The sequence below is a fragment of the Pangasianodon hypophthalmus genome, chromosome 27 (genome assembly GCF_027358585.1).
Source record: "Pangasianodon hypophthalmus isolate fPanHyp1 chromosome 27, fPanHyp1.pri, whole genome shotgun sequence".
Lineage (NCBI taxonomy): Eukaryota > Metazoa > Chordata > Actinopteri > Siluriformes > Pangasiidae > Pangasianodon > Pangasianodon hypophthalmus.
In genome coordinates, this window is record NC_069736.1 from 8,092,341 (window position 1) to 8,114,609 (window position 22,269).

At 40.0% G+C, this 22,269-nt stretch overlaps 1 protein-coding gene across 2 annotated transcripts in view; it reads right to left on the reverse strand.

Moving 5' to 3' along the window:
• Positions 1-1,548: 1,548 nt before the first annotated feature.
• zzef1 (zinc finger, ZZ-type with EF hand domain 1) overlaps positions 1,549-22,269 on the reverse strand; it is a 74,031-nt gene continuing 53,310 nt past the window's right edge. For both annotated transcript variants that reach the window (XM_053230329.1, XM_034300580.2), the window contains exons 47-53: positions 21,126-21,269; positions 20,219-20,387; positions 19,184-19,282; positions 17,853-18,018; positions 12,052-12,202; positions 8,428-8,499; positions 1,549-3,527 (exon numbers count right to left, since the gene is read on the reverse strand). In XM_053230329.1, the coding sequence (XP_053086304.1) occupies positions 3,447-3,527; positions 8,428-8,499; positions 12,052-12,202; positions 17,853-18,018; positions 19,184-19,282; positions 20,219-20,387; positions 21,126-21,269 (882 nt within the window). In that variant the 3' untranslated portion in view covers positions 1,549-3,446. The remainder of the gene's footprint in view (positions 3,528-8,427; positions 8,500-12,051; positions 12,203-17,852; positions 18,019-19,183; positions 19,283-20,218; positions 20,388-21,125; positions 21,270-22,269) is intronic.

The window sequence follows — 22,269 nt, forward strand, 5'->3', positions numbered from 1 at the left end:
AGAGAGAAAAAGAGACAGAGAGAGAGAGAGGCAGAGAGAGAGGCATGGCTGACTCAGAGATGTGGGGGCTGTTTGAGTGCAGTACTGCACTGAATCATCAGCATCTTATCCAATATATTCCCCCTCGGATTTTATCACTCCAAACATTATCATCATCAGCGGCCTGGGGTACAACATGTCCCCCGGTCACCCTCTACGCATGGATGGAGAGATAGTGGGAGGGAGAAACGAGTGGGAGACTAGTAGTGAGAGAGCAACAGAGACGTGGAAAGAAAGAATGAGATCAGCTGAAGTAAAGATGCACACATTCATTCAGGTGATGAAGAATGCATTTAATTCAGCAAGAGTGTGGGTGTGTGAACCTCCAGGATATGAGAGAGAGACAGAAAGACAGAGAGAGAGAGAGAGAGAGAGAGAGATAGAGGGGGAGAGAGAGAGAGAGAGAGAGAGAGAGAGAGAGAGAAAAACAGTGACATGTAATACTATAGAGGACTCAGGGACAACAATAGTAAAAAGCAACAGATGGTTTACATTCTAGGAGGGTACAAATGGTGACATAGATAATTATTTGCAGTGGATATGAGATGTTGTTTTAAAGGGTGGAACACGATGTTTGCTTAACTTGAACACACACATCAGTGAGACATAAAGGAAAAACTGAGACAGAAAAAAAAAAAAAAAAAAAAAAAAACTCGGTATAGTACCAGTGATCTCTGACATAGGGATGCATCGATACAGAATCGGTCTGACACCGTGCTCATTTACTCGTCCTCGCACTCATCAAAATGCTCTGATACCAATATTCTATACCAAGCGATACGGTGACGCAAGCCTATTGTAAGTTGAAATGAAATGACAGTGATCTGGATGTATTTCTCGATTAACAATTGCAGCAAACCGTGCTACTACAGCATCTTCCTACAACACAAGAACATCCTTAGGTTGTATAAACAGTATTTTTAACAGAGAGAGCGCAAAGGCGCCCGACGTGAGCATACAGAGCACTATCGCAGAGCGTAGTCATTAAAAATGAGAGCAAGGTGCATTGAATTGTGTACACACAAAGGTATTTGAGAATGTAGAGCAGTGAAGAGAGCATGCAGAGAAACTGGGATACGCGAGAGAGAGAGTGAGCAATTCACTTCTGCGAGCACTGAGCACTGAGCACTGAGCCATACACACTTCAGGTCCTTTCTTTGCTCGCACCAAAGGTGCAAGTCACGTCACCTTGTGTTCATTTTTCATGATCATGTTTTCGCTGCTAATGCTCTGTGTACTCAGGTTTAAAGATACCCTTTCTCTATTAAAGATACTCTTCATTGCTACACAAACAGCGCTAAATAAAATCTGTGACATCCCTGGTTGATTAACACTAAGAAGGTAACTCACTTTAGTATCTCTATCCGTAACAAAAGGCACCAAAACACATCATACACAATCCAAAAAAAAAATCGTATCAATGCATCCCTATAAAATACCTATCATTAATTAATTTTAACTAATTACAAAAATAGTGAAAAAAAAAGAAAAAAGAAAAACAGAAAGCCATGGAGCATCAACTGCATTTTAATTAAAAACTCTTTTTTTTTTTTTTCCAAGTGCCATGACATACAAAATCAAGAGTTAAATCTTAACCCAAAGCAATATATTAAATAATTTGGATTTATTACGGGGAGTGAGTTGATATGAAATATTTTTTCCTATATGTGCAATTACCATTATAATACAGAACTATTTACATTCATGTCGATTTTAATTCACATGAAACATCAACCAAGAAGTGGATGAACCAAATACAAAAAGGATGACATTCATGAAAATAATAATAATTAAAAAAAAAGATACTTCAAATTAAAGCCATAGAATTGTCATTTTAAAAAATATAACGGTTAAGTTCTCTTACAATGACATGACAAATCAAGATTGCTTCTTTTCAAACATAGGCACATAAATTTATTCAGATCTGAGGCTTAGAGAGACTGGAAGTCTCCTTGGCAGCCATCTTGAAAGTGGAGTTCAGGCACCGAAAGCGGCTAACGCTCTGTATGTACTTGCATTTTTGTAAACAAAATCACTGAAGACTAAAGGGTCTGTGTTTAACCTCAACGCCAGTCCTATTAATCCCTTTAACCAGTCTTCAGTCAGCAATCCAAAAATACCTTAATGTCTATTATTTTATCATCCAATATCCTGTTAGAAGACCCTCGCTACCTTCTGGAACATTCCTCGATCTTTAAGATGACATTTTTTGTTTCTTTTAGGCGAGAAGTTTCTTTGGCGTCAACGACTTTCTGATCTTTTCTAGTTTACACCCACTAAAATAAAATAAAACCAAAAATGATTTATCACACATCTGATTGTTGATGTCCTAGGCAATCACCCCAAAAAAAAAAAAAAAAAAAACTGTAAACCTCCCACCACCATGTCACTCTATAAGTTAAAATACCAATTTCCGTAAGCTCATTCATCTAATTCTTCAAACCAGGGAAAAAAAAAAATAAGCAGCTTATCCAAATAATAATAAAAAAAAAAAAACTAACTAAAAGATGATTTCATTCTCAGGTCTAAAGCAGTCCCTTATTCTAAACCCGTCAGTTTACTGATCGCTTTTAAGGCTACAGGTGCCTATGGCACATCAAACCAACATCCCAGATGCAAATCCATGTATAAGAATGTGAGTTTTCAAGTGATGGATATATAACAGTATACTTGTGATGTGAACATTCAAATAATAATAATAATAATAGTAATAATGACAATAAAAAAACAAGCTGTGTTTTGTTACAGTCGTTTTGTAAAGCTGAGAAGAAAACGTCCGAGCGAGACTCTGCGGTGTGACTCTGAGGCTATCGCTGGCTGGGCTGAAGTCTCGGGCCGCTCTGACGGATGAGGCTGTGTGGGCCGCTTGTATTTTTAGGGCCAAAGCGGCGAGAGGTGACCTGCTTTCAGTATGATCGATTGTCTCGCCCGAGGTGCGCTTGAAAAAGAGGAGCATAAATAAAGGGAGGAAAGAGCGACTTTGCTGAGGAAAACGATGGCAAATTTGGCACGCGGCACCGCTGCCCTGTTTTCAGCGCTGGAGCTGCTTCAAGTAAGAAATGAAGAGGGTTTAAAAAAAAAAAAAAAGAAAAAAAAAAAAAGAAAGAAGGATGCTCTTGAGTTCTTGAGAACGCCGTTGGCTCATCCGAAGCGCTTTCAAATCAATGCTGCTAATTCTGATGTCCTCGACTAAAATGACATTAAAACAAGGAGAACTCTTCTCACCGTGTTCCTTTTTGATTAAGGAGGTTTCTGGAAGACGCTGCATATGCGTGTTGGTGTGTTTGTGTGTGAGTGAGAGAGAGAGAGAGAGAGAGAGAGGGCTTTCCTGGTACACCTTTTACCTGCCTGCTATAAGGCAGCGAGGGAGGACACACACTGCGCTGACAGCCCCGACTTTCCCCGTCTCAAGGAGAAACATTCAGCAGTCTGGTGGATTTATTTGGGTAATTGATGGCCAGGCTGATGGCAGCGATGTTCTTCAGGGCCTGCGCAATAAAGAATGAGAGAAAAAGGACAGAAAAGAAACAGAATGGAGGTGAGAAAAGCAGCCAGAGGGATGATTAAGCAAAGTATTACAGGTAATTCATCAGACTGTTCCACACCTGTGGTCCTGAGAACTCCTACGCAGTAATCAATGGCAGTCGCACAAATGGCTGTTTTGTTGTAAATGTGCACTTAAAATTTTTTGGCGTAGGAATAAATAAGCCTGACAAAAACAATTTCCTGAGCCAAAACTAAAGTAAGAGCGTGGTGTGGATATGGACCGGTACACTTCAGCGCATTTAAGCAGCCTACACCGTGTTCACACACACACACACACACACACACACACACACAACACAACATGGTCATCTTCCCACCTCTTCTGATCACATCCACACAGGATAATTACTAAAAGCATAAGAGTTAACCACAACCCACACTCACTTACACACACACACACACACACACAAACGCACACACACACACACACACACACATTTGTCTTACTATCCTTGTAAGGACCGTCCACTGACATAATTATTAAAGGCAGCTAATTAATGCTATGCCTATACTGAAATCTAATCCTAACCTTAACCTTTTGGCTCTTTTAGTTACGTTATAAAATAAAAGCTGCAGTTTTCCACGAGAAAACCAGCCAAATGTCCCCATAAGGTAAAAACTGTCACCCCATCAAGATATAAAACCATGCCCACAAATGCATCATATCAGCTTCGACATTTCATGTCCCGATAGTCACATTGCAGAGGCAGCGATTGTCGAGTTGTTTTAAATCCACTGAGAGAAAACATTTTAGTGTTTCACAGGAGACATGAACTAGCAGCGTTTGTGATTTTTATGGCTAATCCTGAAGAGACACAGAAGTGCCAACATTGCTCGCAAAATAACTTTAGCAAGCAGAGAAAAAAAAATCATTTTCACCACAAAACCCCCCTAGTGTATGTCCGTGGACTAAGTGACTCGATACTAATAGCATAACGATTTAGTGGTTGAACCGACATTTAACTCAATGCTTATAAATCTGCAAAAATGTCTGCAAAAATGTATAAGCAACTACCTGAATATACTGTATATATATTTTTATGATCATAAAAATAAAGTGCGTGTCTGCTCTACAATCCTATCTACAACAGTACATATAAAAAAAAAACAACAAAAACAAAAACCAGTTCCACCGTTTCCCTGTGTTTGACTTGTAAATCATAACTCAGAATTTTCAACCTCTGACTAAGAAAACCACCGCCAAGAAAACGCCCCTTCAACCTACAATTCCTACACGGAAAGTCAAGAAGGTCTCCTTAACCGCGAGTTCAGCAAGTGACATCACTTCATCACGGCTGCTCACGTCATCAGCAAGTAAACAAACAATCACTTCTTATCTTTAAATGAGTTATACTGTATATACAAGTATTTGCTTTAGGTTAATCAACACACACAGGTATTCGCTTGTTAAATTTTGAACCCTGACTATACAGTTCGCTGTTATGAGGAGGGAAATATAAAATCACACACCACAGTTATCTAGCTAGCTTGTTGCCAACAAAAGACAAACATGAGGCATCCATGTTTTTTCCCTCACTTTGTAGCTTGAACATACAGACGTCGTAAAATGCTGTAATTCCAAGTTCTGACTTCTCGCTTTCATGTTAAGTTGAACGCAGCATTAGCTAGCTAGCAAATTCCCTCTCCTTGCCCCATTATTCTCCACAAATTGGTCACCTCTACTACAATTCCCTGCCAGCTCTCCAACAGCTACCTGATGGGGAGAGTGAAGGCTAACACGTGTTTCCTCTGACACGTGACCACATCTTTGCGTACTGCTGCTCATGCTGCATCACAGGGCAGCGTAACATGCTTAGAGGAAAGAGTTATCTGCCCTCTTCCGCATACATGAGCTCACAGATGCCCATGATTGGCTAGTGTCGCTATGATTGACAGGAGATAGATAGAGAGAGAGAGAGAGAGAGAGACAGACAGAGAGAGTATCCCTCCTACCCAGAGAGCACAACCAATTTTGCTCCCTTGTTTCCCGCCCAAAGATGGTTGTGGCACAGTTGGGATTCAAACTCATCACGACAGAGCAAACACCTTTCTGTTGTTCCACATGGGAATCCAGCTAGCTGGCAAATTTATTGTTTTTTTTTTTCCCCCCCAAATGTGAGCCAAGCAACAGTAAAAAAAAAAAAAAGAAACCGCAGGAAAATTTTCCGCTACTTAATAATAAACATCCTTGGGTTTTTTTAACTGACCAAAAAGTTCACGGTCTTTGTTTCTATTGGCTCAAAGACTGAGCCTTGTGAATTCCCAGGTCATGGTTCATCGAGATAAAACCGGTGTGAAGTGAAAGTAACCACTGTCAGAAACAAAGCACGCTTTTCACATCCTGTCTCATTTCCCATTCAGTGAATAGGCTTTGCTGTGGCTGAACTGTTGATGACAGCACCTCTGGAAACAATGTCGAGTGTGTAAAAAGAACGAGTTGGCCATTTCTCGCGCCTGCGCAAATCATCATCGTTATCATCCCCGATAATGGTGAAGAAAATCACAAGAGGCAAATTCATAATTTTACAGTTTTATAGTATTTTACACCTTATTATATAGGCTCACTGTCCACTTTATTAGGAACACCTGTACACCTGCACGTTCATGCAGTTATCTAATCAACCAATCATGTTGCAGCAAAAACCATACCACAAGTAAAGTCACAGAGATCACATTTTCTTCCCATTCTCTTGTTTGATATGAACATTAACCGAAGCTCTTGGCCTGTCTTTGCGTGATTTCTTGCTGCCACATGATGTGTACAGATGTTCCTAATAAAGTGGCCAGGGAGTGTATATTTATGCTCCATCAATGCATCATAATACGTAGACACTGTAAGACAGGCTTTGTGTGAAATCAAACAGAGCCAGTTTTTTTTAACCTTTCCATTCTATTCTTTCACAGGAAGTGCTAAGATACAACATGAATACAACCCTGCTATATATATATTTTTTTTCCTAGTGCTCCTGACAACAACTCTAAACATTTTGTGTCCTTTTTAGAATCACAATCACCGTAACCATCTTTCCAAAGGCTGATCACTGTTCCCATTTATCATTATGTGCTTAAAAGCTTCATCTCCTTCCTGTCTCATTGTCAATCTGTTTTTCTTTTGTCTCTTTCTTTCCCCAGCGGCAGTGCTGAATTTACGGTCCGCTGCAAACACATGTGTAACCAAAGGCAAGATTCGATTTTATAGCAATGTCTTTGGGATACTCTCGGTTTCTAGACAACCTTCCAATACCAAGTGCACTATTCAGGAAGGACTGTTATTACACTCAAAAATGAAGCACTGAAGGATCATTATTCCACTGAATACTGCCAAGGAAAAAACAAAACATAGCCGTAACAGCATCATTAAGCTTTCATGATATGTAGCGCGCTATAGCGGTCTTTCAACGGTGTATGTAAACAAGATCACGTGTAAACGCGAAGTTTATCTGCTCGATCTTTCTCATACAATATATCATGTATGTCAACATATATTAATAGACATGGCATATGCAGTCACGAATGCTCTAGGCTATATGTTTCCTGTCCTTTAACACAGCACACTGCTGCTAGAAAGGTTTAAAATAATAATATAACATTTCTAACATCTGCAAAGTGCCTATTTAACGGAGAAATCCACCCTGAACGACATGCATTTTAATCTTTCTACTCACAAATGACATCCAAGATTTATTTTGTAATGAATTTCTGAGCTGACTTTAACTTTTAACATCGACATGTTGGTCAATATTTTCACTTTGCTTTACAGTTTCAACTTCTGATCATGGTGCCAGTGGGACATGGATCTCACTTTATATCTACTTAAAGAGAGCAATGCAGCAGCACTTTAGTCCTTTAGTCTGTCAGCTCTCTCACTTCCTGTTCAGACAGATCCGGTTCGAAAGCTTCATCTTTCACGGTGTAGATCGCTAACTAGCCGAGACGTAACTCAGTGCAACTGGGTCGTATAGCTGCATTGCATTCTGGAGCATTGAGCCCAACTTTTGCTGTTCAACTACTTCTATGTTGGATACATACTCATTAGTATGGCATTAAACATTGCTGGAAAATGAAGTCAGAAAAGAAGCTCTTGTTTTTTTTTGTTGTTGTTGTTGGTGGTGGTTTTTTACAAGCAAACAGGCAGCCTGACCATTATTCACTGATTCACTCAGCTTTGTTACACATGAAAACAGATTGTCTGGTTCGATTGTCTTGCTTGAAAACTCTTTTCCTGTATGGACTGTTGCCAGGTAATGTCACAATCATCCCTTTTCAACTTTTGCTACTGTTTGTAATAACACAATAATCCAGGGGAAATCTCTCCACTACTAAAGACTGCGCTTCCTTGTTCCCTTTGCTTGCTTTCTTCCCTCATGTTTAAGCTCCGCCTCCTGACAACATGACGAAATATTACGAGAAAAGGAATCAAGGTGTTACAGGTGTTACATCATTTATGAAATGAAATGTCCTGGCTCACGTTTCTGCAGCTGGAACTGCACATACACATCGTGGTGTAATTACAAACTGATTAAACATCGATAATAAAACAATATCGCACGTGACTCAGTTGTGTAATTTATCGTCCATTCTTTATTCGCGATACCTCTTAAGAAGAACTGCTTCATTTGACAGGCATAATGCTATGTTTTGTTAACACTACCAGCATTTTCGGAATTGGCTTAGCACTTTGTACGACTTACATTTGTGGACTTTTTTTTTTTTTTTTTTAATTAGCACAGGATGTGTTTCTCCTAGCATCTGCAACAATGTAGTATTCATGTTATAACACTTCCTGTGAAGGAGGTTAACACACTTCATAATGCACACTCGAGAGGAGGAAGGTCGTCTTACCTGAGCTGTGCGCATTACCAGTTGTTCGTTGGTTGTGAGAGCGAGCAGATACTCCTGAAGTATGCCCTGCTCCTGAAAAAAAAAAAAAAAAAAAAAGAACAGCTGTGTGTAAGCTAATACTCTAAGACACTACCAAAATTGCAATCTCGAATAACGTCAGCCATGTAAATATACAGTGTTTAAATTTCGACACAAAATCCTGCAAATCAGTAATGTGTAGATCACCAGGGTAACATCTACTTAATCATCTAATGCAATAAACAATATGATCAATGATAGCACCGAAGTCATCCCTTATCTTCTCCTGGTGCTGGCATTTCATCCATTTGTACACCGACAAATTGATTTTCCAACTGCATTTATTCACTGGCTATGACGTGGACGACTTGCAGACAGACCAGCTAGCTCTGAGATAGATAAGAAGCTTGCAGTGTTTATAAAGAGAGACTAAAAGTGGGATTGGGGCAGAAAAATGTCATGTAGGAGACATCATCCTGATTCAAGCCAGACTCCTCTTCGTCTCTCTGAGCTCTGGTCTTAATGCCATCTACGGTAAGAAGGTGCACTGTTCCCTGAACCTTTCCTCATGATGAACGTTTGTGGATCGTTGCTGAGTGATTAGTGTTGTGTTTTTTGGCAGTACTCGTGTGTCCTTTATGAGCTTCACTCGATCTACACTGTGAATGGTAAAACAGCCTGGAGTTACACAGAGCCTGATTGAGCTGTACTTGCTGGATATGCTGCATGGTAACACAGCATCACTGATCGTGGTGAGGCTTTATTGACAAACGCAGTGACAATGTGTAGCATATGGGCATCTATTATCGAGTAGAAATGTTGAACCAGTTCACTAAGAAAACCTAAAACAGTACGGTTTGGAAGCCAGTCACCAATGACCCATGTTCTGCTAGTCACAGCGCTATTATAATAATAAAATGGCTGCCATGCATAAAAACACCAATCGCTTCCAACACCTTCCCATGTTAGTCAACGTACCCTGTTAGCCCAGACATGTGCAGCACATGGAACGGTTACAAAACGTCTGTACTGATTTCGATTTTTGCTGCACACCACATGCAAAATGAAAGAAGAAGAAGCGTTTATTTGTCACATGTACATTATAGTACAGTGAAATTCTTTTCTTCACATACCCCAGCTTGTTAGAAAGTTAGGGTCAGAACTCAGGGTCAGGCATGATACGGCGGCCCTGGAGCAGAAAGGGTTAAGGGCCTTGCTCAAGGGCCCAATAGTGGCAGTTTGGTGGTGCTGGGGCTAGACTACCAAGCCTTCTGATCGGTAACCCAGAGCCTTAACGGTTGAGCCACCAATGCCCATGTCTAAAATGCCACAAATTCAAACTCTGAAATTTCCTCTCTCACCATGGCGTCTCCTTTAATGAGTGACCTTTAAGATTTGAAAAATGTGTGCATGTGTGTAATATGTAAGGAATAAAATGTGACAGGGCATGCTGTTAATCACCGACCAGGTGGCATGATGTGAAGCAGAGTTAGTTACCACCCTATAGTTGATTATTTTCCGAGAGTTTTATTCCTCTTACGCCACACCAAGTTATCGACAACTGCAATTTTTAAATTTTTTTTTGCAATTTATTATCGCACGACTCGGAATGCTCTTATAGCTACATTTAATATTGGAGAACAGAGGTATTCAAACTGTGGGATGCGAACCAAGACATTTCTCAAAAAAATGGGGCTCATGGGGGATCTGTCATTACTGAGAAACTGGAACGCATAATGTCCTCTGTCCTGAAGACTTTTCTGTGGTGGAAAAGTTAACGCTACGAAGCGTCGCTGGTAGTGTCTCTTTACAGAAAACTTCCCCATAACAGCAAATACACGTTATTCTTTGTTAATTTTTCCGTATCCACCATACGAGCCTGTCTAACTGTAGCTATTGAAAATTAAGCATAAGGTTGTGTGGGCTGCTAATAACTCTCACAACATTATTTTAATTACTGTGATGTTGTCAGGTTTTGTGCTTTCGCACACCAAGTATGCATTCCAGGGCAGTGTGAATGTGTGTGTTAGGTGTATATATACACCGAACTGCCATAAAATTAAAACCACTGACAGGTGAAGTGAATAACATTGATTATGTCGTTACAATGGCACCTGTCAAGGGGTGGAATATATTTGACAGCAAGTGAACAGTCAGTTCTTGAAGTTGATGTGTTGGAAGCAGGAAAAATGGGCAAGCGTAAGAATCTGAGAGACTCTGACAAGGGCCAAATTGTGATCGCTAGATGACTGGGTCAGAGCATCTTCAAAATGGCAGGTCTTGTGGGGTGTTCCTGGTATGCAGTGGTTAGTACCTACCAAAATGGTCCAAGGAAGCACAACCGGTGAACCGGCGACAGGATCATGGGCACCCAAGGCTCATTGATGCGCGTGGGGAGTGAAGGCTAGACTGTCTGGTCTCATCCCACAGAGGAGCTACTGTAGGACAGATTGCTGAAAAGGTTAATGCTGGCTATGACAGAAAGATGTCAGAACACACAGTCCATAGCAGCTTGCTGCATATGGGGCTGCGTAGCCACAGACTGGTCAGAGTGCCCATGCCGACTCCTGTCCACTGCCGAAAGCACCTACCATGGGCATGTGAGCATCAGAACTGGACCATGGAGCAATGGAAGAAGGTGGTCTGGTCTGATGAATCACTTTTTATTTCACATCGTGTGGACGGCCAGGTGCGTGTGCATCGTTTACCTGGGGAAGAGATGGCACCAGGATGCACTATAGGAAGTAGGCAAGCTGATGGAGGCAGTGTGATGCTCTGGGAAATGTTCTGCTGGGAAACCTTGAGTCCTGGCATTCATGTGGATGTCACTTTGACATGTACCACCTACATTGTTACAGACCAAGTACATCTCTTCATGGCAACAGTATTCCCTAAAGGCAGTGGCCTCTTTCAGCAGGAAAATGCGCCCTGCCACACTGCAAAAAAAATGTTCAGGAATGGTCTGAGGAACATGACAAAGAATTTGAGGTGTTGACTTGGCCTCCAAATTCCCCAGATCTCAATCCGATCGAGCATCTGTAGGATGTGCTGAACAAACAAGTCCGTTCCATGGAGGCCCCACCTCGGAACATACAACATAACGTCTTGGTGCTAGGTACCACAGCACATCTTCAGAGGTCTTGTGGAGTCCATGCCTCGATGGCTCAGAGCTATTTTGGCGGCACAAGGGGAGCTACACAATATTAGGCAGGTGATTTTAATTGTATGGCTGATCAGTGTAAATGTAAGTGTGTAACGAGCACTTACTTTACTCTAAAAGCTGTCAAGATGTGCTACTGCCCTCTAATGGAGTTTTTTTCTTCATTCATCTCGCACTCTTTCAAGCACACACACACACACACACACACACACACACATAGTTCTCTATTCAGGTGAGCAGGTGAACAGGATAAACAGAGTGTGTGTTCAGCAGTACTCCTAGAACTAACACTTATACACTGAGTAATGTGATACACGCAAACTCACATGATTTGAAGTGGACTTTGGTGCTGGGGAATAATAGTGTTACTGTGTGTGTGTGTGTGTGTGTGTGTGTGTGTGTGTGTGTGTGTAAGAAAGAGTGTGAGAGGAGGAGGGTAGTCTCACCATGGCTTTGGTCTCAGCAATGAAGAAGAGTTCAGTGAGGGCTCGATGAAGAGGCAACAGGACGGTGATGCTGGTGGGATCCTGGTTCACGCCACCCTCCATGGTGGTAAAGAGCTGCCAGAGCGGCCTCAGCAGGGTCAAATCACAGCCCCTGCAACACACACACACACACACACACACACACTTGTCTTACTTCCTTTGTTAGGATTTTCCACTGACATAATTATTAATGCCATTAATAACGATAATTTCTCCATCTAGAGCTACAATAATCTTAACCTCATTAAGCAAAAGCAAACCTTTTGGCACTTCCAGCTTTTATTATTTTCTTAATTAAAGCTTTTTTTGGTAAAAAAAAAAAAAAAAAAAAAAGCAGTTTTCCTCAGATATTCCTATCCTTCTGGGGACACTTTGGCCCCGACCAAGATATAAAAACTTGCTCGCACACAAATGGTTGGTTTAACAGGAACATGACAGGACAGTCAAATTACTTTAACTATTATATTTTAATTATTTAAAACAGTATTAACAGTAGTATTTGAATATTAATGAGACTGTTATTTCATTTTGCCACACACTGGGAGAACATTAGCACTAGCAATACATTCACTGTGTGTTCATATTATATTAACTATAGAAGCTGAAGCTGTATCGCTTTCTTAAACAACCCAAATAATGAGGTTCTATAATTTTCATAACATTTTAGATTCATTTTGATTCCTTTACCCTTTAATGTTTCCCTTCTTCTGATATTTTAATCACCTTTACATTTACCTTTACATTTTTTTCACATAGCAATAATTTAGTTAGACCAAATCCAAAATGACTTCCTATTCACTATATATGCTCACTACATAGTGTGTAACGTTGTCAAACACATGTAATGCGCAATATTCCCAACAGAACGTCATTTGAGATTCAGCTACAGAAAAAGTTACTTACGTGTAATATTAACTCTATAATACATTTTTTTAAGGACAAACATATTTGGTTTGTCTTTTTAAAAAAAGAACAAAATATGTCTTTTTTTAAAGAACAAAATCTATCTTTTTATTTATTTATTTATTTATTTTATTTAATTTTTTTTTTTTTGGACAAACATAGTTTGTCCTTAAAAAAAAAAAAAGAACAAAATATGTATTGGAAAGGTAATATTAGGTAAGGTAACATGTAAGTAACTTTTTTTGTAGCTGAATCTCTTTTTTTTTTTTTATTATTATTATACTTTGACAAGTCTCTAAAACCCTTCATATGTTTTTTATGAAATTTGGCACAGTGATAGAGGACAGTCTCAGCTACCTACACAGCAATTTTGGTGCTCTAAGTGCTCTAATGCCACAAACAAGGCAAATTTGGACATAGATTTGCTATAACTGGATTTTCCACCATTTTTAATTTTTTCAAAAACTGTTTTTTTTTTTTTGCTTCTTCTACAAACTTTGTCCAATCATCACAAAATTTGGATCACAGCATCATGAGACCAATCCAAACAAAACTTATTTCTCAGAGTTCTGATATATATACTGTCTATAACGTGAAAGCGTTCTTGACAGTAAAGTTGTTTAACAGGAAGTGAGGGCATATTTCAGTAACGTTGTTGATCGTTCAGACCAAACTTCTAATATGATTGAAGGACTAGGACCTGGTCCTTCACAGAAACTGAGGCCATTTCTCAGCAATGCTTTTACGTATCGAGACCAAACTTGGCACATATGTTTAGCAGCATGACCTAATGTTAACAAACAAGCTTTAAGTTCATTTGCAACTTGAGAAGGCTATAGATTCTGGTCTTCATCGTCACTAAGTGGACGAGTGAGGAAGTGCTTGGCCCCGCAATCGCTGCTTATATATATATTTTTACATTTAATAGGAAAAATGACAAAATTTAAAAAAAAAAAAAAAAAAAAAACAATATTGTGAAAATAAAGTATGACACAAATGACAAGAATTTATTCCTCTATTCCAGGTTATTCAGCCAAAAAAGTTCAGGAAAGATGAGTTTCAAACAGACTTATGTTAGGTGAGTGTAAGTGGAACATGGGATCTGCCATCAAATACGTAAATATTATGAAAATTTAGATAGTATTCAAATAGCAGAATTCAACAGCATTAGAACATGAAAACACATACACATTGTGTGTTGTATGCACACTGGGTCAGATTTGTTCACAGATATGAACACACACTCACACTCACTGAAAAGAATGAGCTCATTCTTTCTTTAATAGGCACAGTCATCCACTGTAATTCAGTGCTCTTGGGGACTGCTGCATCATTTTCAGCCACAGGTGGGCACGGAGCCATGTGCATGGCCTATTCCTCCAGCCTCTTATTCATCTGACACCACAGACCATAATATCCTCATTTTAGATCAACACACACACACAAACACACACACACACACACACACACCCTGCTGGGGATGATCGTGTCCTGGAGTCCAGACACCATGGAAAACATGCAAATCGTCTCACTGGCATGTGAACCCATCGTCATGGCAACAATCAAGGGAGGAAGCATGCGGCCAGTGTTTTATGCAAAAGCTTTGTAAATCTGAAGCGCAGGCACACGCGCACACACACACACACACACACAATTGTCAACTTATTAACCAAATGTTTCACATCTGGCTGGATGACTATACATGAGATAATGAGGTAACGCTACTATATTTACTCTGGATCTGGGTTCAGTCCTTTATAGTTGACTAAACACACTAAGTCTGGGAGACACACACACAGTGCCAGCTGCTGATACCATGACGTCATACTATGGAGTCAATTTTGTGCACAAAGTAATAAAGAAAATAACAATAAATAAATATATTAAATATCAATTGATCAAAAAAAAAAAATTAATAAAAGTTGCAGTGATGGGGAAAAACATTTCCAAAAATTACCTGCTCCTTTAGTTCTGTTTTTATTTTTATTTATTTTGTTAATTTGTCAATTTTTGTTTATGAATTTTTGCCGATGCATTTTTTCTTCTGGATTCCCTTTTTAGGTCCTGGAATATTTTTTTTACTTCTGACTTTTAGCACATTTTTCACATGTAAGCGAGTCTTAGAAGACATACACCTGAAATGTCTATTGGTCAAATGGAAAGTGGAGTCACATGATCTCTGACCTCTTAGCCACGCCCATTTAGTGACCCGCCTCTCCTTACTCAACATAGACCGAGCTGGAATATCCAGCTCGACTTGAACACGTACCTTATGCTGTAATCATGTAATTACTACAGGAAGTGTCTCTGAAATGCTGTGCAGTTTACTTTCCCTCAGAAATATTTGCCTGTTGTTAATGTTAGCTACTTGACAAACACCAGCAAACACTGAGTGGGTGTGGCTAAGAGATCGGAGGATGTGCCACTCCATTATTTTAGCTAAACAATAAACATTTAGGGTGTAATCCACCTTCTAAGCCCCGCCTCCTTGTGAAAAATGTGCCAAAGGTCAGAAGCCAGGAATGATTCCAGAAGCAAAAAACACATTCTGGCAAATTTCTCAAAAGAAAAAACAAAAAAAAGTGACAGGAATATTTAAGAAAAATTACTTTGGATTTATGTTTGATTTTTTTGTATTTGCAACATCAACTTTTAGATATAAAGACATAATACTTTTGGGACTCTCACATTACAAAGAAGAATGTATGTTGCTGAAAAAAAAAAAAAAAAAAATAGACCAAAAAGGTAGCCGGAAAATCAGAAGGCCTACATTACAGCTGATTCACTAGCTTTATTAAAGGGTAAATATTAGGGCTGTCAAAATGAAAGTCTGTACAAATACTATTCAAAATTTCATAACACAGATCCCATGTAGCTACTTGATGTAAGTCTACTGAAACACCCTTTTAGCCAAATAAGCCTTGTCACTTGATGGAGGTAAAGAATTTAAGTAATACTAGTTTATAATAGTAATAATAGTTTATAATTAGGGGTCGGTAGACATCTGTGAGAAAGCTACCACCAAAAATCTGACCATTTTACAGCTTGGGTGCCATGAAATTTTACCATTTTACAGCTTGGGTGCCAAAAAACCAACCAAATATGTTATATTTACATCTGCCATTTTAGCTTTTTTGTCTCTGCTACCATTTTGCTTGCTTACTGACACCAACTAAAGCTGATATTTCACATAGAGTACTGTCTTAGGCAAAAGTCTTAGGCATATGCAAAGACAAGCTATAAAGTAAAGATGCCTTCAAAAATAATAAAATTAAATATTTCTCTATTTAAAAAAGAGCAGTAAACAGTAATAAATTAAACAAAGTCAGTATTTGGTGTGACGACCCTTTGCATTAAAAAAAAAACACACTTTGCGCAGTTTTATAAGGAAATAATTAGCTCTTGAGTTTTTCTGAGCATCTTGAAGAATCTGCCGCAGTTAAATTTTTCCTTTCACCTGACGATGGCGGTAGACTGTGCTAACACAGTTAGTTAAATTTAGAGGCTTTTTTTTCCCTCCTCGAACTACACCTGCAAATTCATTTACTGAATGATATTTAGTCACGGCTCCGGATAATGGCAAAAGCGCAAAGTTAACCGTGAGAAGGAGCGATTTCAAAAGAGCTGGAAACGAGAATACTTTTTCATCAAGAGCCTTGTATGTCAAAAGACTTTTGCGGTAATTAAGGAATATAATATCATGAGACATTATGAAACAAATCAAGGGCACTGCAAAAAAATATTCAGAGGATGAGAATCTGAAGTAGCTGGAAGCTATCCAGGCAGAAACAACTTTTAATCAGAGCAGGGCACGGAACATTACTCAGAGCTAATAAGTGGTGATGTTTCCAACCACTAAGCATAGAAAATCTTTCGTGAAGCCTTGAAAGAGTCCTTAACAAAAGTGGTCAATGTCATCTGTCCTGAAAAGAAGCATGAATTTATGAATATCATAAATATGTGTCACAACTACAGCTGTCAGGTGATACCCTGCAGCTTTTCCACTAAAATTATATTCACTACATTGGAGCTCTAAAATAATAGATTGAAGTCTGGCACTCATTCATTATGTTTTTGGTCTGAAAAGTGGTCTGTTATGTAATATGCTCCTTTCTTTACTGGCATATAAACATTATTTTATTTTATTTTTTTTGTTGGAAAAGTAATGTTTGGAAATATAAAGTTTTTGTACACAGTAATAAATAAGTTATAAAATAAACCTCTATAAAAATGAAAAAAAGGGTTCTTAGGGACTTTTGCACAATACTCTATATTCACACGGATCCTAGGTTGTGTAACAATATTCTAATAATAATAAAAAAAGACCTGAATTTAACAAGAATAAAAGGAAAATAAATGTGCTATACGTGATACGAGTGCATAGGGTACAGCAACGGTTAATGTTAGCTGCTGGGAGCAGTATAAAATTCTATCATTTGAGTACTAAATCCAATATGAATGCAATTTTAAAGGAATTTTAACATTCCATGTCAGCTCTAATTCCTGAGTTCGTGGCCTGACAGTAACAGGCTCAGAAATGGAGGGATACATTTACACAACCATTAAAAGCTGAAGGTCTCAACTAGCAGATGCAAATTTATGGGACTGCAGTATGGAAATTCTCCTGCCTCTGTGTGATCTAAACCTAGGCTTCAGTATGAGCAGAGTAAGGCTTGTGATTAAATTACAGAGCAAATATTCATTACTTTGTCGGGTAGTAGGGAACCTAAAACACGTCGTGCATTCTTTTAATACATTTGTAAGTGGTGTAGTGACTGAGGGAATAGAAATGAATGTGTGTGTGTGTGTGTGAGAGAGAGAGAGAGAGAAAGAGAGAGAGAGCGATAACTAGCTCATACCACTGAGTAGGACACTGCAGTATCCGCAGCAGCAGGTGAATCGCCTTTAGGCGCTGACTTCCTGTCTGACGACAGGCCACGCCCACTTGCCATTCCCAGATGTCTGCCAGAGGCAGATGGGCGAGAGCCTGGTCATCAGCCAACATCTGCTTCAGGATCTCAAATCCTGCGTTCGGAAAAATAAAGTGGATCAGCGACAAGACATAATTACTGTAGGAAAATGAATCAAAATTAATCTGGAACATTAAATTGTATAATAAGATTTTGATATTGACTACTCATGAAGATTTCTACAGAAAAGCAATTCCAACCAGACAAGGTATCAGAGCAATTCTCTGTCGAGTGAGCTTTAATGGTCTGCACTATTTTGAGCTCCACTAATACGTCCTGGCTTGGCTCGCACTCTACCTGGGCAGGATGGGTAAGCAAATTAAGCCAGGGTGCTTAGGTATGTAGTGGAAATGGAAAACAATCATGGTTGATTTCCCAATGAGCCACATCGTCAGATGGAAAAAAGCTATCAGAGTACTGATTTAATATCAGATCAGCTTTATCCATACAAGTGCATTCTGAGCAATACAAAAAAATAAAAAAAAAATAAAAAAAATCGAGGCTCAGCACCTTTAAGAATTTTGCCAATTATGGACAATGAGAGCTCCTGGGCAGAAATCTGAAATATTTATAATGAGGCCCAAGAGAAAGCACTTAATGTTTAAATTACACAACTAGCCAGATGGAAAGAAAAAGTTCAGGATGGTAACTTTCCCCTCAACATTGTACCTCTCATCAAAACAGTTTTTTTCGGTTAATGCAGCACTGCTTTCTAAAATCAGAGACACAAAAAAGGCATCGTCCTGTGCTAGGAACTATCCTTTTCTACATAACGACTCATTTTCCACTATTTACCTGAAAGGCCATGGAAAAGCCTGGGTTGCCAAGTTTACCTTAATTCCCCTCCTGCCTGAGATAAATTACTTTAGCGTTCCATATAAACAAAGCATTTACACCGCGGATGGAAAAAAGCTATTTGATATTCCTGGACAGACTCATAATTCCAGCCATGGGGCAGAAAGGTGCACGACTCAATTAGTTTGATAATTAAGAGTGGCGAGGGCGCAGGTGAGGAGCGCGCACCTGCTGCTGCCCCAAAAATGACTACAGTAATCAATCACACACACTCTGGGGATAAATGCCACCTCTCTCAGGCAGAGGTAGAACTGGGTCAAGCAATTCTGATGGAAATTGACTGAATCTGGAAGCTATTTTACTAAAAATAGGCTAAACAGTGAAAGAAAACAGGACTACATTATTAGAGGGTGAGAGACGCTGACCAGTTTGGAAGCGTCCACGATGTCCTCCAGTCACAGTGAACTTGTAGCCCCACTCTGTATTACTCATGTCTGACACGAACCTGTAGTGAAGAGTGTCCCCTGTAGGAGAAAAAGAGAACAATCGAAATCTTTTCCACATTTTTATAGTCTTATACACTGGAACGGAAATGAATTCATTGTGATTTGATGTCCTGCATCTACAGAAAATAGTCCATAATAATACTGAAGTGGAGGGATTTTTTTTTTCACAGTTGGATGGCAATTAAATGGCAATTAAAGTCTCAGTACATGTACAACTAACACCAGAGTTAAATAAACAGCATCATGAATACCAAAGAGCTATCAAAACATGTGTGGGACGAAGTTCTAGGAACATGTCAATCAGGGTTTGGATTAAAAAAAAAACAAACAAAAAAAAATCCCCAACTTTGAATACACCATGAAGCACCGTTAAATCCATTATTTAAAAAAATGGAAAAATGTGGCTTAACCATGCCTTGGACTAGAGGTAACCGTCCACCAAAAGTCAGTGACCGGATAAGATCCACAACTCAGATCAGAGAAGCTGTTCACAGGACAACCCTGGCCTGGACATTCCACAAAGCTGGGTTTTATGGAAGAGTGGCACATCATATGAAATCCCATTTGGCAGACATGTTTGAAAAGGGTTGTGGAAAAAATTTCTTTGGTCTGCTGAGAGCAAAAGTAAACTTTTTGGCTCTGGCACAAAGCACTACATTTGGTGGAAAGCCAACACTGCTCGTTACCCTGAGAACAGCATCTCTACATGAAGCATGGTAGTGGTAGCATCCTGTTATGGGGATGTTTTTCATCAGCAGGAATTGGGAAAATGGTCTGGCTTGAGGACAAGAGGGATGGACAAATAGAGGACAATCCAAGAAGAAAACCTGTTCCAGTCTGCAAGACACTTGAGACTGGGGCAGAGGCAGGACAGCAGTCCCTTAGCATACTGCCAAGGTTACACTGTGGTTGAATGTTTATGCAAGGTACTGTTCAAGCACATGAACCCATTACCTGGTATCTCCACATCAGCCCATTTGTGGTAGGAACCGCTAAAGGTGTGCAGGTCCTGCTGGAAGTCAGCACTGCTGGACAGCTGCAGCTCATCACAGCCCTCCTCAGTTTGGCAGCGAGAGTCAAACTTCACAGACAGATAAAAAGCCCCGGGGATGTGCACCTTGTCCTGAAACAGTGGAGAAAATGGAGCATGTCAGAACAAGATTTCTGTTTTAGCACCAGTGTTCCTTATACTCCTATTATTCACAATATTGTGGCAGAATGGGGGCAGTATAGTGGCAAGACGGGGACTGTACAGGGCAGAATGGGGTGGTATGGGGCTGTATGGAGACAGAATGTGGTAGGATGAGGGCAAAATAGGGCAGTGTTGGGACGCAATGGGGCAGAATGACGGCAGTATGCTACAGAATAGTGGTAGAATTGGGGAGGTATGGGGCTGAACCGTGGCAGATTGGGCCATGATGGGGCAGGATGGGGCCAAGTTGGTGTGCTGTGGGGGCAGAATGAGGGCAGCATGAGGACAGGATAGGGGTACAAAGGAATCAGAATGGAGCAGGATGGGGCAGCATGAGGGCAGAAGAGGGGTAAAATGGTGTAGGTATGGGGACAAATAAGGGAGGTATAGGGGCTGTATGGTAGCAGTATGTGAGATCATAGGCAGTATGGGGCAAAATGCTGAAAGAATTAGAGTAGTAAAGCGGCCAGCATGCGGGCAGAATTGGGGCAGACTGGAAGCAGAATGGAGGCAATACTGGGTCAGTATATGGGTTGTGGCTGGCATGGAGGCTGAATGGGGGCAGACTGGAGGCTGAATGGGGGCAGACTGGTGGCAGTATGGGAGCAGTATGAGAAAAGGATGGAGGCAGAATGATGTAGAATAATGACAGAAGCACAAATTTCCTACCTCAAAGTTGGTGTTGTTGTCGTAGGGGTGTTTGGATTCCCGGACCTGCATGGCCATAACAGGCTCCTCCATGAACTGACACGCAGTCAGGGACAGACTGTCCAGCATGCTCTGACTGCAGCCTTTTATGACTTTCTGCAGGATCTGTGTCAGGACAAAAGAGGACAGTCAATATAAGCACCGGGGCACGCACACACACACACACACACACACACACACACACTTTTCCTACACATTCACAAGCATACTTGCACTTTGTTGAGGAAAGTTTCATATTGATTTAGGGATTTCTTTTCACCTGTGCAAGTTTTATAAAGAATATCTGAATGGAAACAGCCAAATATTGCTTTGGAGAAAAAGGTTCTGCAAATGGCTGAGGCTGAATCTTATTTAAAGAGATTTTTTTAACTGAACCTACATTTCCATTACTTATATACAATCCCCTCCGAAAATATTGGAACAGCAAGGCCAATTCTTTTGTTTTTGCTATACACTGCAGACAGCTGTTTTGAGATCAAAAAATGAATACAAGACAATATATCAGAATTTCAGCTTTCATTTCCTGATATATATATCTAGATGTGTTAAATAACTTAGAACTTGGAACCTTTTGTATGAACCCACCCACTTCTCAAGCGATCAGAAATATTGGAACATGGAACTGACAGGTGTTTCTTATTGCTCAGGTGTGCCCTGTTAGATCGAATGTTTAAACAGTTGTTTAAAGAAAATCCATCAGAGCCACTGCACAAGCATTTGACATAGCCAATACAACCATTTAGAATGTCCTGAAAAACAAAGAAACCACTGGTGTACTAACAACCAGACATCAAACAGGTCGGCCAAGGAAAACAACAGCAGTTGATGACAAACATTGTGAGAGCTGTGAAAAAACCCCCAGAAACAACAGTCAGTGACATCGCCAACAACCTCCACAGGGCAGGCGTGAAGGTATCACAATCCACCGTTGGAAGAAGACTTCAAGAGCAGAAATATAGAGGCCATACCACAAGATGCAAACCACTCATCAGCAGTAAGCATCAGAAGGCCAGATAGGAGTTTGCAAAGAAATACAGAGATGAGCCACAAAAGTTCTGGAACCAAGATGAACCTCCACCAAAGTGATGAAAAGGCCAAAGTGTGG